At 42.9% G+C, this 15,640-nt stretch overlaps 2 protein-coding genes across 5 annotated transcripts in view; both read left to right on the plus strand.

The window, feature by feature from the left end:
* LOC139048660 (uncharacterized) overlaps positions 1 to 15,640 on the plus strand; it is a 384,154-nt gene that overhangs the window by 275,558 nt on the left and 92,956 nt on the right. The gene's annotated exons all lie outside the window — the stretch shown is intronic.
* Positions 1 to 15,640, plus strand: part of LOC135917858 (uncharacterized) — a 32,505-nt gene that overhangs the window by 498 nt on the left and 16,367 nt on the right. For 2 of the 4 annotated variants that reach the window (XM_070523126.1, XM_070523123.1), the window contains exons 2-6: positions 1,149 to 1,234; positions 1,351 to 1,437; positions 8,017 to 8,137; positions 11,970 to 12,096; positions 14,653 to 15,320. In XM_070523126.1, the coding sequence (XP_070379227.1) occupies positions 1,152 to 1,234; positions 1,351 to 1,437; positions 8,017 to 8,137; positions 11,970 to 12,096; positions 14,653 to 15,320 (1,086 nt within the window). In that variant the 5' untranslated portion in view covers positions 1,149 to 1,151. Of the gene's footprint in view, positions 1 to 1,148; positions 1,235 to 1,350; positions 1,438 to 8,016; positions 8,138 to 9,811; positions 9,940 to 11,969; positions 12,097 to 14,652; positions 15,321 to 15,640 lie in introns of those variants that run through there. The other 2 variants (XM_070523125.1, XM_070523124.1) reach the window with 2 other exon arrangements.

Genomic DNA, 15,640 nt, shown 5'->3' on the forward strand with positions numbered 1-15,640 from the left:
ACAGTGCTCTAGAATATTCTAGAGCACTGTAGCCGCGGGCCTACCGTGTATGGAAGCGCACAGCAATGCCGGGAAACATTCATACAAAAGCAAAGGGTCAGAAAAGTGCGCTTTATTTTCCATTACTATGTCACACTGGGTAGCGCCGTGCGATCGCTTCTAATAAACGCAGAAACGAGTCCTTGCAGCGCATGTGCCCATTAATCGATGCCCACCATAGCCATATCAGGTGCGACTCGAGAGGAGAGTCACCCTGTAGCCGGCGGAGTCGAGGTAGCGCTTCACCTTCTGCCAGTAGCTTTCGATTTTCTGGGTGTGAGCGCCCGTGATTGGGTCTACAAAGTTCATGCTGTGGTTAACAGCCTCCCATTGCAAATTCAGTCTTGCTCCGTTAGCCCCCACCAAGTTCGGGATGAAGTTGTATGGGGCCCATTCATCACTGTGGATGGTGGTTCCCGGTTCAACGTTGGCTGCAATAATGGGGCCTAGCGTCGCCGCGTCTCGTCGGTCGACCTTGAATAGTCGGAGCTCCCCGGTGGTCACGCAGATCATGCCGAATACCCATGGTCCACGATCTGCAATGCCGCCGTAATTTTGGCGGCTCGGCGGAACGTTGTCGCCCGTCATCAGGCGGCCTCGATTGTATTTTCGCTTGCCGCGAAGGAGGCATTCATCAATTTGCACAATCCTCCCGGGGCCACCGAGTGGGGGTCGCGCCAGCAGCTCGTCCCGCACGACCTCACGAGCGTAGTTCCTCCAGTCGGCGATGACATGGTCCGACAGATGAAGCAAGTCGCCGGTCATCTCCTTCATGAGCCACGTGCCTATGTTTTTGCTCACGCAGTACGTGAGTCAAATCACTTGCCGCCTGCAGTAAGCGACGCTCACTTCGCCTTTTGAAAGCCCAGTGCAAAAAGCAGGCGATCGTGCAAAAGCCTAGTGCAGAAACCAGGCTCACATCAATCTGCGGTCGAAAAAGCGATCGCATAACAGCCTAGTGCAGAAACCAGGCGCACACCAATCTGCGCTCGGAAAAGCGCGCGCAAGCACGTAGCGAGCCGCGCCAATCCAATCCAGAAGCCAAAAAAGAGGGGGGAAGTAATGTGTGACACTAAGTTCAGAACTACCTGCCGTCTTTCCTTGTGCAGCTGATGGTCAACTTAGCTCGCCGTAGATCTGCAGTTCAAGCAGCTTCAACGATTCTTGCGTCGTGTGACGTGCTACTTTCTCCCAGGTAATTTTGTGTGTTCCATCGTGTCCAAATCGTCGCTTGAAAACGCGGAGGATCTAATCGAGTAGGCAATACGCACGTGGCGCATTGTAGAGCGCTTATCGTTTTCTTTTCTGCAGGTCGGCGCTTGTTCCTGACGTCTTAACTTGGTTTTCACTGTACATAAGAACGCGCATCGCATCTTTTCCACCTGTGCGACACTTCAGGTATGATGGACGCAATTGTGCAGTCACGTCTTTTAATGGGCGAAGTTCTGACAGGTGTAGAAGTCGCTGGGCGCCGCAGTGCTGAACTAAGTGTCACAAGCTATAGCGGCTGGGCGTAATTATGTTTCTGCAGTCGTGTTATTTTACTACTTGTAAGAACGTGTCATTATTTCGTATTATTGGCGGCTCCGCCAGGACACCAAAGCGGCAACGGGAACACCGAAGCTAGAACCCGACCGGCCTACAATGTGGCCTCTGTTTGCAGGTTACATATGTCCTTCTGGGGCAGTACTTGTAAAAAATCCAATCTGCCACCGCGACGAAAAAAAGTATTTAGCAACGAAAAAGGCGCCCCGCGGCTTCTACAGCACCAGTCACTACCATGCCTTTGAATGTGTGGCGTGTAGGACACATAAGTTTGTGCACATTTTTCAGCAGAGGGCTTGGTTCCTGTTGTACATAATATGTAAGGCTATAAATTTGGCTTTAGCTGACAAGTGATGAATGTACCACAGCAGCTGTGGCTCCACTCAAATGTAGGCATTTACGTCGTGCTTTCCTCAGCAATCATCATTGTCAATTGCACACAGCGTCGCTTGTTGCCCCCAGCAATGCTCCAACCGTGCCTTCAAGCGACCATAGCACAGTTTTGCACTCTCTGACCTTTGTTGTGCAAAGAACAGTGACATAGTATCAAGGTACCACTGTGTTCTGCCAAGCAACAGAACACTCAGTGTATTAATAAATGAAAATAGGGGCACTGTACAGCTTTCATCTTCCAAGAGCTTTTGCAACAGGAACTGTTCATTGAGTATGACAACAAAGAATGCACATATAAGAATCACCGTAGACCGCTGTGGGAGCAGTACCATGTGCACGAAAACATAAGTACCGAGGCATACATGCTGCTCTAGTCGTTCAAAGTTGTCCCCTTGCAAATAGATAAGGTTGCGTAATTGGCTGAAGTCACAACCTGCAGTTTTCCCCTCTTGAGGACTCTGAAGGCAAGTTGGCATGCTGCCGTTGCTTTCGTAGATTATGATGTTGATCTGCTACAGTTCATTTGTGTGACAAAAGACACCAATTGCACAACCGTGTTTGAATGAGCAGCAGCAAGCATTGGAACCACTTCCAATAATATAACACCGAACTAGAAGCAAGGCATTCTATGTGAAAGAAAGCGGTATAGAACGTAGAATAATCAAATAAATGCAATGTGCATCAGATGTGCTAACCAGCTCTGCTGCAGTCACTCTTTGAAACAGCATTTCAGATGTGATGGAGCACAGGAAGCATCACTGTGTTGATGTTTAGCCAATGAGCAGTGTACCTTGTAAGGAAAAGCAACATCACACAGCAGCAGATGATGCGTGAATGCAGCTTGGCGTACACTCGTGCAGTTTGCATACTTTTGCTCACGGGTGCACATTTGGTATAACATGTGCATCTATATAAAGCATGATACATATTCTTACCTAGGCCAACACTACCTGTCTTCTGTTCTTTGTTAGAGAAATGACTGCTTATTTGAGAATGCCGATAAAATTAGTCGCCAGATTATGGCGGCTTCCCACATCTATCAGATGCCCAAACTATGAGTCAGCCTTCAATTACATTTACGGAGAAAAAAGCTTCCACGTCTAAGCTGTGACCCAGATCACACTAGTAGATTTAATGTCATGTGTGTCTAATGACATCTGCATGTAATGTCACTAGTTGGTTGCTACATGTGGATGTTGTGGTCTCGTGTGTTGGATTACGGCTAGGTTTTGGGTCATTTGCGTCAGGGCGCCACTCAGCGCCAAACGCTGTAAGTTGCCTGCTGCATTTCCCCTCGCTGTAATAAAATCATTCTTGGTCTGGTCCCCAACTGAAGCAGTCCGGCTCTATCTTGAGGCGCTGCGCGCCCCAGCCGTGTAGGCCTCATGCCGTAGGTCCTTCGTCCGGCCGCCCCGTCGAAGCCACAACAGATGTACCATTAAAGAAAATTGAATTTGGAAACAACTCATTTTGCTGAATCAGTTCGAATACGCTTGTGTACCAGATGAGTTTTCTCACTGAAGAGAGGCTGCAAACAAACAAAATAATAAAAAGTAAGCAGATAATTATAGCAATTAATGCTTTCAATTTTCACTGTTTTGTTTCTTGTTCTTTCATTCTTTAAGGGTAACAAAACACTAAAGTTAATTGTTCCCCAAATTTTTAGTATTCTCATTTCCAGCAACATTGCCAAGCGCATTTTAGACTGTGTTTAGCACCATGTCATAAGTGCAATCTCACGAGGACAGAAATGTATTAAAAGATTTGCAGATAAAAATTGCCACGTAGTGGTGGAATAGCTGTGCCAATTGATCGAAATTATGCCAAGGGCAGACTTCTGTGCTATTCTGCTCCAAAAAATAATTTTGGCGTGAAATTGTGCCATGCCTGTACATAAAGAAGTATAAGAACAAGAGCTCCCTACTGTTGATGCTGCCGTCATAATAAAACTGAAACCAGTACATAAAGCATGAAGTTAATGGAGCAGCCACAACCACAGATATAGCGGAAGCGATAGGTTCTCAATTCACTGTTTCCATGCTGTTTGTATTGCCTATATTTCTGGCTGATGTTCCATTGTGCTACATTCCAAAAACACTGGTTACAATGTGTGGCTGTACTGCTCTTCCTTTTTTTTTCTCGTTCCCTTCGTGCAGCACTGCAGTATTCCTCGTACTAGTGTTGCACGGAGCTCACTCAAGGATGATGTCGGTTCGAAAAGGATTCTCAGATAATGTCCAGTCGCACAGTATTTAGTATTGTTATTGGCGGTGCGACTTTAAAAAAATATATTGTCGTACATCTACTCAACTGCTGACATGTATTTGCTTATGAATAAGGACCTTCTTAGTGACCCTGCATGATTAGGGAAGCAGATGTTGTGGTTGCAATATCATCAGCTTTGGTGTGTTGCACTGCATGGTTATGGAGAAAGAAATTGTGCACATTAGAAGACACCTGTGGACATCTTCCCTTTAGCTTTGGTTTAAGCGGGCATGTCTTAGGATGTGGTCTTTCTGAAGTGCTCTAGTTCGGCATATTTTTTTGTGCTTCTTTGCTTGATGCATGCCATATGTGCAGCTCCTATTGCAAGCCTAAATTGTAGAACCGCCTCTACAATGCAATATGCACGTAGGGAACACATTATAATAAGCATAAATTATACTACTATGGTAATTTCTAGTCGAAATGTCTTATTGGTGGACATAAAGCCAACTTCTATATTTATTGACTAGTTCAGTTAAAATTGACACAGTATGTGGCATATAGATATGTTTGACACTGTGCCAAAAGTGCTTGTTGCTGCGCCAGGACCTGTGCCAAAATTTTAAATGGCTGTTCTGCTGCTGTTTCATGCTAAAAAATAATTTTTTGTTAGACACGTATATTTTAAAACATTTTGCACATACACAAACTTTTCTGTACCTCCTAGTCTTTGACTTTACATTTCCTAAGGCAGCAATGCACCATGACAAAGCATGCTGCACTAAGGGCTTAGGGCATCACGTAGCTCAGTGGGCCAGTGTATTTTCACTGTAAAGAAGCTGATGATTGAAAGCACAGAAGGTATGTGTATGAAATGGCCAAACCCGCTTCTTGAGAGTTTCACGTTAGTGCTCTGGCCATGGATTGTGCATTGCAGCTCATATTGAACATGATAGTAAATCATGGTTTGTGTGTCTTAACCTTGGAGAAAGTAGTATTTGAGGAGAAGAATCTGCTAGGCAGTGACATTGCATTCGGATGGCCCTATAAATTCACGGTCAGGTGAGGAGGAAAAGACAGTTTTTGCCACAGCACGACAGATGACGCATCGGGCATGTTGTGATCATTTACGTGTTCTTCTACGTATGGGACACACAAAAACTGTGGTATCGTATCCTATGTTGTAAATTTTCCGAGATTTCATTGTGTAACATCAGTAAATAGAAGTAGTGGACATCATTTTAGCAGCGGCTATTAAGGAATACTGTCGTAATTGCATGCCGTATTGCAGTTGGAACCGGCTACTAGTAGTAGTCCCGGAGCTGACGACGTCTGCCAACGATGCCACAGTTCACTCGTTCTCATTCACTTGCCCACAGGACACAGAAGTAGGCATAGTGCTGTCCTTCAGTGATTGAGATAGTTCATCTTTTTGCCAGTTAAGTGTGGCTGAACATATGTATTTCAGCCCTTCGCAGTAGTGAGTCTTGTGGATTTCGCAAGCCCTCACAGGTGTGTTAGATCATAATGTTAAACTACCTTCATGCTAACAGAAGGGTATCTAAACATTGTCATTAGAGAACATTACGTTCTTTTATCTTATGTCTGCAGTGCACTTGCGTGTAATCTGACTGCAAAGCCTAATAATAATCAGTATCTGTTGCAAACAGTGTATATTCGTCAGTCTGCTTTCATGTGACGAAGATGGAAATGAGTGCAGAAAATAGAAACTTAGTCAAGCTTATTAAATCTGGAGTATTTAATGGGTGCAATAGTTTTACAGAAGAATTTGCTTTTTCTATTGTAGCACCATCATCAGTGATGCAAGATGAACACTTGCCGCCTCTGTACAAAAACTTTTACAACCTTCAAGTCCTACTTTGAACATTTCGCCTTCCACAGTAGCTTGGTGGACGGTGCCTTATGCCACGTCAAGGAGTGCCATGCTGTTTTGAAAACCTACGGGAGCTTCAGGCAACATATCTCAAGGCATCACAGGAACCAAATCAGCGAGCGCCAGCGACACTCCAATACTTATCAGTGTACTGTGTCGCAATGTGCGAGACTACAGACCACTCGCACAGACTTTATTTCGCACATTGCTGACCACTTTAACAGTGGTTTGAATTGCCTTTCTTGTCCGTTTGAAGGTTGTACAAGTGTACTGCGTTCTGGTGCATCATTTCGGACGCACGTGTGCAGAAGCCACAATGCAAAGGGTGCTTTAGAGCACACGCAGGCAACAAACCTAAGCCCTGAGCTGGAAGACCAAATGGCTTTAGGTAATCAAGTAATGGATCTTTCAGATGAAAGTTCAAAGGATGGTTCTTGTGGGGAACCCAGTGCACATAGTTCTGAACATGACCTTTACACAGAAAATTTTGCTTTGTTACTTCTCAAACTTGAGTGCAAGCACCATGTGCCAGCTAGAACTGTGCAATATATAGCAGAAGGCATAAAAAATCTTCATAGGTTGAGCCAGGATGTATCACTGAAAGAGGTAGCCGCAATAGTTCCACAAGAGACGTTTGCTGCAGTGCAGTCTCATCTTGCTAATGACAACGTCAACACAGCATCGCAAACACTGGCTTCATGTTATCAACGGTACAAGTACTACAAAAATAAGTTTTGTTATCTGAGCCCATCTGAGATTCATTTAGGCCTCAACAGGCAAAACAGTGCTTCCATTTGCCACTATGTGCCAGTAGCAGACCTTATACAATTCTTGTGGCACTTTTCACCTGCAAGCAAGCAGTTAATTACCTCTCGGACTATGTCTGACGACTGTTTCAGTGACTTTACTTTGTGCCAACCTTTCAGAGAACAAGAGAATGTGATACAAATCATACTGTACCAAGATGAATTTGAAATTGTAAATCCGTTGGGATCAGCAAAAGGAAATTTCAAGTTACTTGGTGTGTACATAACACTAGGCAATTTGCCTCTGCATTGTAGATCAAATGTGGAAAGCTTGCAGCTGGTGATGCTTTGTCGCAACAAGGATATAAGAGAGTTTGGGCTAAACATAGTTTTGCAGCCTTTGGTAAAGGATTTGGTCAGTCTTGAAAGATCAGGATTGTCAATTAATGAGGTTCACTATGCTGTGCGCCTCAGTTTCATTGCAGGTGACAATCTTGGAAGCCACATGGTGGGAGGCTTTACACAGAACTTTAGCACATCCATGTACTTTTGCAGATTTTGCCTAGTGACCCGCGCAGAGTTTGAGCAGGTGCCTAATGCAGTTGGTGAACGTCGTACCCCCCAAAATTATAATGAAAGTTTAGGCCGCCTTGCCAATGGAGATGGTGTGCAGAGCGACTGTGGTTTGACTGGAAATTCTCCTTTCCATGCTCTAAAACACTTTCATGTTTGCAACCCAGGTTTGCCGCCATGCATTGGCCATGACCTTTTTGAAGGTGTGGTGCAATATGATTTGGCACTATGTATTCGTTACTTTGTGAACAAAGGCTGGTTCACATATGGCTACTTGAACAACAGAATCGCTACCATGAAGCTTAATGCTCATGACTTGCGTAACAAGCCTGCTAAAGTATCCCACAACAGTAACAAACTTGGAGGCCACGCACTCCAGAACTGGACTTTGCTGAGATTATTTCCTGTGTACTTGGGCAGCAAAGTAGTAGACATGAATGATGCTGTTTGGGAACTTGTCATCACGTTGATGCAAATAGTGGACCTTCCAATGGCTCCAAAGATAACAGCTGCCCAGGTTGCATATATGAAAGTGCTGATTGAAGACTATGTTGTTTCTCGCTGTGAACTGTTTCCCAGAGACAAACTCAGGCCAAAGCACCATAACATGTTGCATTACAGTGAACTCTTGCAGCACTTCGGCCCACTTTGTCATGTGTGGACGATGAGGTTCGAAAGTAAGCATCAGTACTTTAAAGAATGTATTCGATCTGTCAGGAACTACAAGAACGTCACCAAGACAGTGAGTGAACGGCATCAGCTTTTTCAGTCATTCTTGGCGGCACGTGGCTTATTTTGTATTGCCAGTCAGTTCACAGGCATGAGCATGTCCGAGCAGTTGAAAGTACTCGGCAGTTTGAAGAGAAAAGACTTCTCTGATGACTGTGTGCTGCTAAAGAAAGCTACAGTAGAGGGCTACACTTATGCATTTAATGATTATGTGCTTGTCTCAGGCACACGATTCAGTGTAGTGTTTGGTTCCGTGATTGCCATTGTTAAAGACCAGAGTGAAGCGGTAGCCTTGTTGCTTCGACACACACCTGCAGCACTTTTACCTGGCCTTGAACTGTATGGTCTGCAAAACTCAACAGAGGAAACAGTTCTTTTGCATGCACATGAACTTCTTGACAGAACAGCATACCAACCATACTCGTTTAATGGCAATTCTGTTTTGAGATTGAATTTTTCCTTCTGTGAAAAACTCTGAGCATCATTACCTGTTAAAGGGGCATTAAACAGAACATTAAGTTCAGCTCTATCAGTGAGTTATGTTTCTACAATGCCAAAAAAGCCAATTGCTGCGAGAGGCAAGCCAGAATAGACGCAAAAACAATGGGTGGTGTTTCCACGCCATCTTGCTGTGACGTCATGGGTTTAGATTACGTTTACTCAGGACTAGTTTATTTTTCATTGGTGAAAAAGAACTACAATGTATTCTAAGCTAGCCAAAGATTGAACATAACAAGTTTTGCTATTCTACAGTGGCTCTAATGTGGGAAGATACTTGCCAACTGTAAAGTGGACGAAGTTCAGACGAGGAGTTGGGTGGAGAGAAGGGAAAGGGGGCGGCTGGTGACAGCCAACCCTGTCAGGTCCAGGAGCCACCAGTATGTACATGCAGCAAAGTTGATCAAATTTTTTCAGTTCTACCGTGTTGTAATTTACAACAAAGATGCAGTATAGTTGCCTGGCGAACACAGCTGTCAATGCAGATGGAGGTACTGCGAATGGTTAGGGCCTGCAACAGAATTAGCACCACAACAAAGACAAAACCTTTATGCTTATTGGAATGCAACAGAAGACCAAGCAGAAGCATGTGGAAATGAGCTGGTGGGCATTATAAAAAGGAACTCTGGTCTATCTTAATATTGTTGTTCAGTAGAAAAAGCAAGCATTTTGGGACAATTTGCAGCTTTAAACCCGTGACATCAAACTGGCATATCGACATAGGGGTTTTGGATTGAAAATCAAAAAGTGGTAGTTTGGGTTTCATTTTTTCATATATCAATGATCCTCCTGCTGCAAAATTAATGCAATTGGTTATGGAAGTATTAATCAGCGTAGAGTGCTTTGTATTTTCTCTTCAATATCCCTTAAGATCCTCTTTACTGCGATTGTACCCATTGCTTTCTATTGTCCTTCCTGTGGCTGTGTTTATGTTTCTCGTTTTCAAAAACTGGTTTTAGTTTGAAGAAGTAGTGGTCTTGTGAAAATGCAATAACAATTTTCTTTCTTTTGCATTTGCACTTTGTGTCTCAAATAAAATGTTCTTTAGTTCAAGCATGGCTTTGTTTTGCTGCATTAAACAGAATGCTTCCGCTTGGGATACAGCTTCTGAGCAGCTGAAACACAGCAATATTCCCAAATGAAAGACTGAATTTATTTATAAATGTAACTGCTGCTTCAACTACTGCAGGAGAAATGCCACTCCTAAAGATATGGAATGGAGACTGCAGTGTGAAAAAAATGGCACAAGCGAGCACACTTGTAGAAGTGCTAGCACAGGCAGAGGAGAAAGGCATTTGCAAGTCGGAAAATGCAAAGGTAACACTCGTGCTTCGTCTAGGTCTCGGCGTTGTAGGTCTTTGCTATGCACGGATCCCTTATCTTCAGTCACGTGCCACCAGCTTGGGTGCACAGCTTTATTTTTTTCTCTGTGGCACTGGCTACTTCATTCCACTTGGCAACCAAGGGGTGTAGGGGCTCTGTAGCTAAAGTGAACTAATGATTTGCCCTTGTTTTCATGGGCAGTAATGACTGGTTAATGAAGTTACCCATTTCCAGCATTTGAATGTGTGAAAATCATTGTAAAAATATGACCTTTACATTAGTATCATCATCATGAATTGGCAAAGTAATTGAGATCCAATTTTCTAGTTTTGTTTTCACAAGAAACAGCTAAGCCTGTTGTCTGTGCTTTATTCAGTACCAAAGGTCTTTTTGACCCATCACAAGTTGCATGTAAAGAACCTCTCACCCCTTTTATACCTGACGGCGAATTTTCTTTCACTACAGAAGCTGGAGTACTGTATTTTCTTGTAAATAATGCGATCATGACTATAATGTGAGGGGGGACTTGCGATCACAAAAAAATAAACGGAATATATATTGTAATTATCACATAGTGATGCTGACCCAGAAAGAGGAATGGTGCCTAAGAACAGGTGCCTGTAAGACATCGTCCTCCATGGCACCAAGGATATTGACAGGCAGCACCTCGGAATAGGGATGGCCGATTAATTTTTATGTGATTATCGATTAATCATTCATCATCATAGCCTTCAATCGATCAATTGTGTACAATGCACGGTCTTTAATTGATTAACTAAGTAATCAAAGTTCTTGCTGGGCACTTTTAAAAATGTTGAAACATGGTTATATACTTTTGTAAGACCCTGTTTTAATGTTTGAGAGGTGGAACAAAGTTCGAAACATGAGTGTATAAACGTTTAATAAAGGACAATCTTTAACTTGTTAAAGACTAATATAGTTTACACTAGTGGCATTGGAAAAGAACAGTATATATTAAAGAATATCACTTAGGGCAGAATTAAATAACATACATGGCTCTAGTGAATCTTTGTATAGTGCAGTTAAACAACAAATAAAAAAAAATGGCAAAAGTGAAAATTGAAGTCCAACTGAATTATGCAAAAAATTGCTATACACAGGAGGAAAAAAATTACTTGTTTAACATTTTAAACCACATGCTCTATTCTACATAAAGTAATGTCAATTGGCTGGGAGTTTAGGGTGAAACTGACATGTTTTTTTAATGGTCACACAAGCAGCATATTAGATAGATGCTTGTAAGCTGTAGATTTGCTGGAATCGACATGAACCCCATCGCTATGTGAAACATGCTCCAAACTGGCGTGCATGCTTGGCACGTCTTTAGTGGACTGGGAGTGGCACAACAATGAACGACTGGGTTGCTATAGTAGGCCATGAATTGTGAGGGCATTTCAAGCCTCCGGCTTAGGGCAGCATGGTGGCATGTTCAATGAGGGAGCAGAGAGGGGAAGTGCTCGGCATCACTCGGGACCCGGAATAAAAGTCGACAGTCGCTCTACCACAGCTGCACACTCTTTTCGTGCGCCAGCATTCCAGTACGATTTCGAAATTTTTACGCCACTCCTGTCTAACTCTAGAAAACGATTACTCGGACCGGCCTAATCAATTAAGTTGATTAAATGAAAGGTGGACATCGATGAAGATTAATAATTTTGTAATTTTGTGAGATACATTTAATCTGTTAAACATTCATCAATATTGCCAACCCTACTTCAGTAGTGCCTGCATATGAGCATGCAGCAGCAATCATTGTGGTGTCTAGTGGTTTGGCTACTGCAGTTCGAAGCACCAGAAAGGATAAAGAGCATATTTGCATGAAAAGCTCGAATATAATGTGATGCATGTTCTGAGGCCACAAATTTGGAAGATAAGTTTTTATAGTGTTACAATTATGGCAAAATAACCTTGCCTGATTGCTGGAATTGCGTATTTGTGCACAAATTGGTGAAGCTTTCATATGGTCATATGTGTAACAAGATAATGCCACTACCTTTAAACAGGTTTTTTTGAAAGACTGGACTCTTCTTGAAGAAGATGTCTTTCAAGATGTATTGAAGGAGCTCCCTCTGGATGACAGGATCTTTATAGTTGCTGAAGTTATACCACCAGTGGAGCATGATTCTTCAGGTAAAATGTGTGATGTTTCTTGTTTATTAATTATGTGTACTATATGATAGACTGTTGCATTTTGACATTATTCCTAGAAGAGCAGAGTGCTTGGCTACTTGGCACACGATGATACTTGAGGAAACCAGCGAAAAAATGACACACAAACATGAAGGTGGCTCGCAGTTTCTTCAAGTATCAGTATGAACCAACTGGCCCAGGAAGCAGCACTTATTGGTACGCAACTTTTTGTCACATTTAGAGATGGGCAACAGAGACATAACCGGACAAGTACATTTCTACAAGTGAAAGTATTTAATGAAAACGATGCATAAGCAAGCGGCTCTGTTGAAATCCAGAGAATTAGTGAGCATGCAAATACAACCTGAATACAAACTGACTGAGCAACCATCTAAAGTGCCACGTTTGAAATCTGTCCCCTTGAACCAGTGAATGAATGGGCTTGCCAATAGTGCATTGTATCGGTAATGAATGTGTAATGTACAGGCTAGTTTTCATTTGCGTATCTTATGGCTGAAAAAATTATCAGAAGCAGTGGTTGAGCGACACATGTGAAATTTACAAGGATACAAAACTTACAGGTGTGGTGCTCCTTTAAGACTTGAAGCCATTGTCACACAAATTAAACGACACGAGGAACAAAAGGCTGGACACCACTGCCACTACATTCACAACTGATTTATTACTAGAGGCTAGAAGAGAAAACAATAAAGTGTGCATGCACAGTGGTTCTACATGGCAGTGAGAAAAAAAAGATGGCTTTTCTTAATTACCTTGATGAAGCCGTTCACATGCACATTTTTTGTGTCTTCTCTTCTAGCCTCTAGGATAAACAGCTGTGGCGTCCAGTCTTTTTGTTCCTAGTGTCTTGCTTGATTTACGCCATGATGGTTTCATCAAGTTTCTAACTACTCCAAGAACAAGTTATTTTTAGTTTCTTTCAAGACTGTTTACATTTCTTTAGTAAAAGGGGGTTGAGCAATTGCAATTGAAATAAATGACAGTATTCGCTTTTTTAAATTTCATGCCCAAATGCAAGCAATGATGTCATCGTGGTCTTAAATACTTGGTCTATTCTTATGCAGGAAAATTTTGAAAATAATTATATTCTGGGATTTCACACGCCAAAACCATGCTATGATTATAACGCATGCTGCAGAGGAGGACTCAAGTTGAATTTTGACCCAATGGGTATCATTAATTGTAGAAAAAGTTCCTGAAATTCCTGGATTTGTTACACTCAGATCCAATGTAATTGAACAATATCTAGCACCTTTCTGTTTTTGGTTCATGGTGGGATGGGAATGCAGGTCAGGACAGAACACAGTGGGCTCTTGCATGAAAGCTTATTGAAAATATTACTCGAAAAAGATCATTGGGGGGCATGCACTGAGAACAAAATAAGGGAAAATGGCATGTCAGAATTATCAATGGACTGTTTGCAAGGAAATTTGACAGCAGTGATCTATTGCAGCGAGCATGGTAAAGCAACTATATAAACACACTACTTAAAGGTTGTCCGAATGCTTGGTGTACACTAAGGTTACTCAAATGTAACTGCCCAACCCTGATGTAACCAAAGTGGTTTCATGGAATATGCTCTCTTCAATTTGATTTTGCGTGCATGAACATCAGTTCTGACAAATAAAGTACAGTCACATTCTTTGTACAGACAGATATGTGATGGCCATGACCTTCATTCTAGTGCTCAGTGTTTACCCAGGATGAGTTAGTGGGCTGTCTGGTCAATGTATAAATTGTTACAACCTTGCAGAATCTTGTGCATTACTTTTGGGGCACAACAGATGACTGTGTTGATGTCTATAGGCTGGCATTTCATTTTATACTTTCTCTAGGGCACACAACCTACATAAATTGAAAGGCGCTGTAAAAACGAAGTTAAATCAATGCTTGTATGCAGCCACTTTTGAAGTTGGTGGGAAGTACTTTATTGTGCAGCATTAAACCACATTGGGCTAATTTTTCTTAGAATCGCCGGGTCGACATGTTCAAATTTTCAGTGCATTTACACAAGACACAAAAATGAATAAAGAATCAGTCCTGAGTTTTCAATTTATGCCCTGCGAGAGTGGCATGGTGTTCCTGACTCGCCACTGCCATGATTACAGGCTTAAAAGCCACTCAGTATCATTGAAGGCTCGGTACAAACTTCTCTGTGCACTGTAAGCAATGCAGCTGCACTCTGTTGCTTCAGAAAGCCTGTTGATGTGTAGAAGTACTGTGTGTAAAGCCAAAAGTCTTGCAGCTGCTTATATTTCACACATCAGGAGGGTATTCTGTAAATGTCCACCAAGTTAAATGTCTATTTCAGCTGCCACTGATTGCTGGAGCTGAACAAGTGAGAAGGAAACTTGCTGTGGGTGCCTGTTTCCTTCTCTCTGGCACCCCAGTCCAGCCAATCAGCACGTCAGCAGCAGCTAAAACGTACATTTCTACTAGATAGACATTTAAAGAATACTACCGCCTCTTCCCCCACCCCCCTTGTGCCAGTACAGCTTTGGCGCATTGACAGGTTTGCATTTTCCATTACTTTAGGTATCTCGCAAGCCGACTGCGTGACAATTTTTGAAGAAGAAGTGAGCACACCCCAGTTCAACTTTCATTTTGAGAGGCTGCCAAGAAGTGTTCAAGTCGCATTAGAGGCACCTCAGGCACTTCCTCCCGGAGAAAGGAGAGATCTTGTAAGGTGCATTGCGCATGACATGATGCAGGTTTCACCACGGCCTAGGAGAGAGTTCATCCGCAGTGTTGCTGAGGCCGTGGTAAAGCGTTTTCCTGCTTGCCTTCAGGACCGCACAGTCAGTGGCAAGGTGTTTGGTCGAGGATATGATTCCCTGTTCCAGCAACTTGAGAACAGAGTAGAGAATTTGGGCCGTGTGAAACAGCAGGAATTGCCATCATGCGTGAAGACCAAGAAATACTCATATGGCTGTGCCAATTGGCAGCCAGTGTGCTTGCAACCAGTCGAAACCATAGCTGAAAAAATCCAGTTTCTTAAAGGGGAGGCCCAGAAGACACTGCGAGACATAGATGTACCCTTGGCACAGACCTGTATGGATGCAACCTACAGTGAACAACGAAGGTTCATAAATTCTGATGCACCAGTCCATAGCACGGCAGAAGTCAGAGAGGAGTGGCCATTGCTCTTCCACAAGTCCTTTTTCTACAAGCATGCCTGTCAGCTCCTTGGCAAAAATATGAGGGTAAGAGCTCCTTCTAATGGCAAATTCTTATGTCTACGCATTACCAGTGTTTGCTACATACATTGAAAAGCACTCCATAAGACAATTAAGGTCAGACAAAAGAAATGGCCTCTAGAAGGGAAGTCTGAAATGTTATCTGAAATAGCAGCACATGGTCTTAGTGCGTCTTCTTTTCGCTTACTCATTGTGCTTACTGTAGAGGGACGCTAATAAAGGGAAAAACCAGACATCCAACCGTTCGTAGCAATTGCTACAAAGGAGGAACACTGAAACAGTTTTCATGGCTATGTAGAAGTGAACTGAGTCGTAGGGTAGATCCC

This window comes from Dermacentor albipictus, chromosome 8, assembly GCF_038994185.2.
Source record: "Dermacentor albipictus isolate Rhodes 1998 colony chromosome 8, USDA_Dalb.pri_finalv2, whole genome shotgun sequence".
Classification (NCBI taxonomy): Eukaryota; Metazoa; Arthropoda; class Arachnida; order Ixodida; family Ixodidae; genus Dermacentor; species Dermacentor albipictus.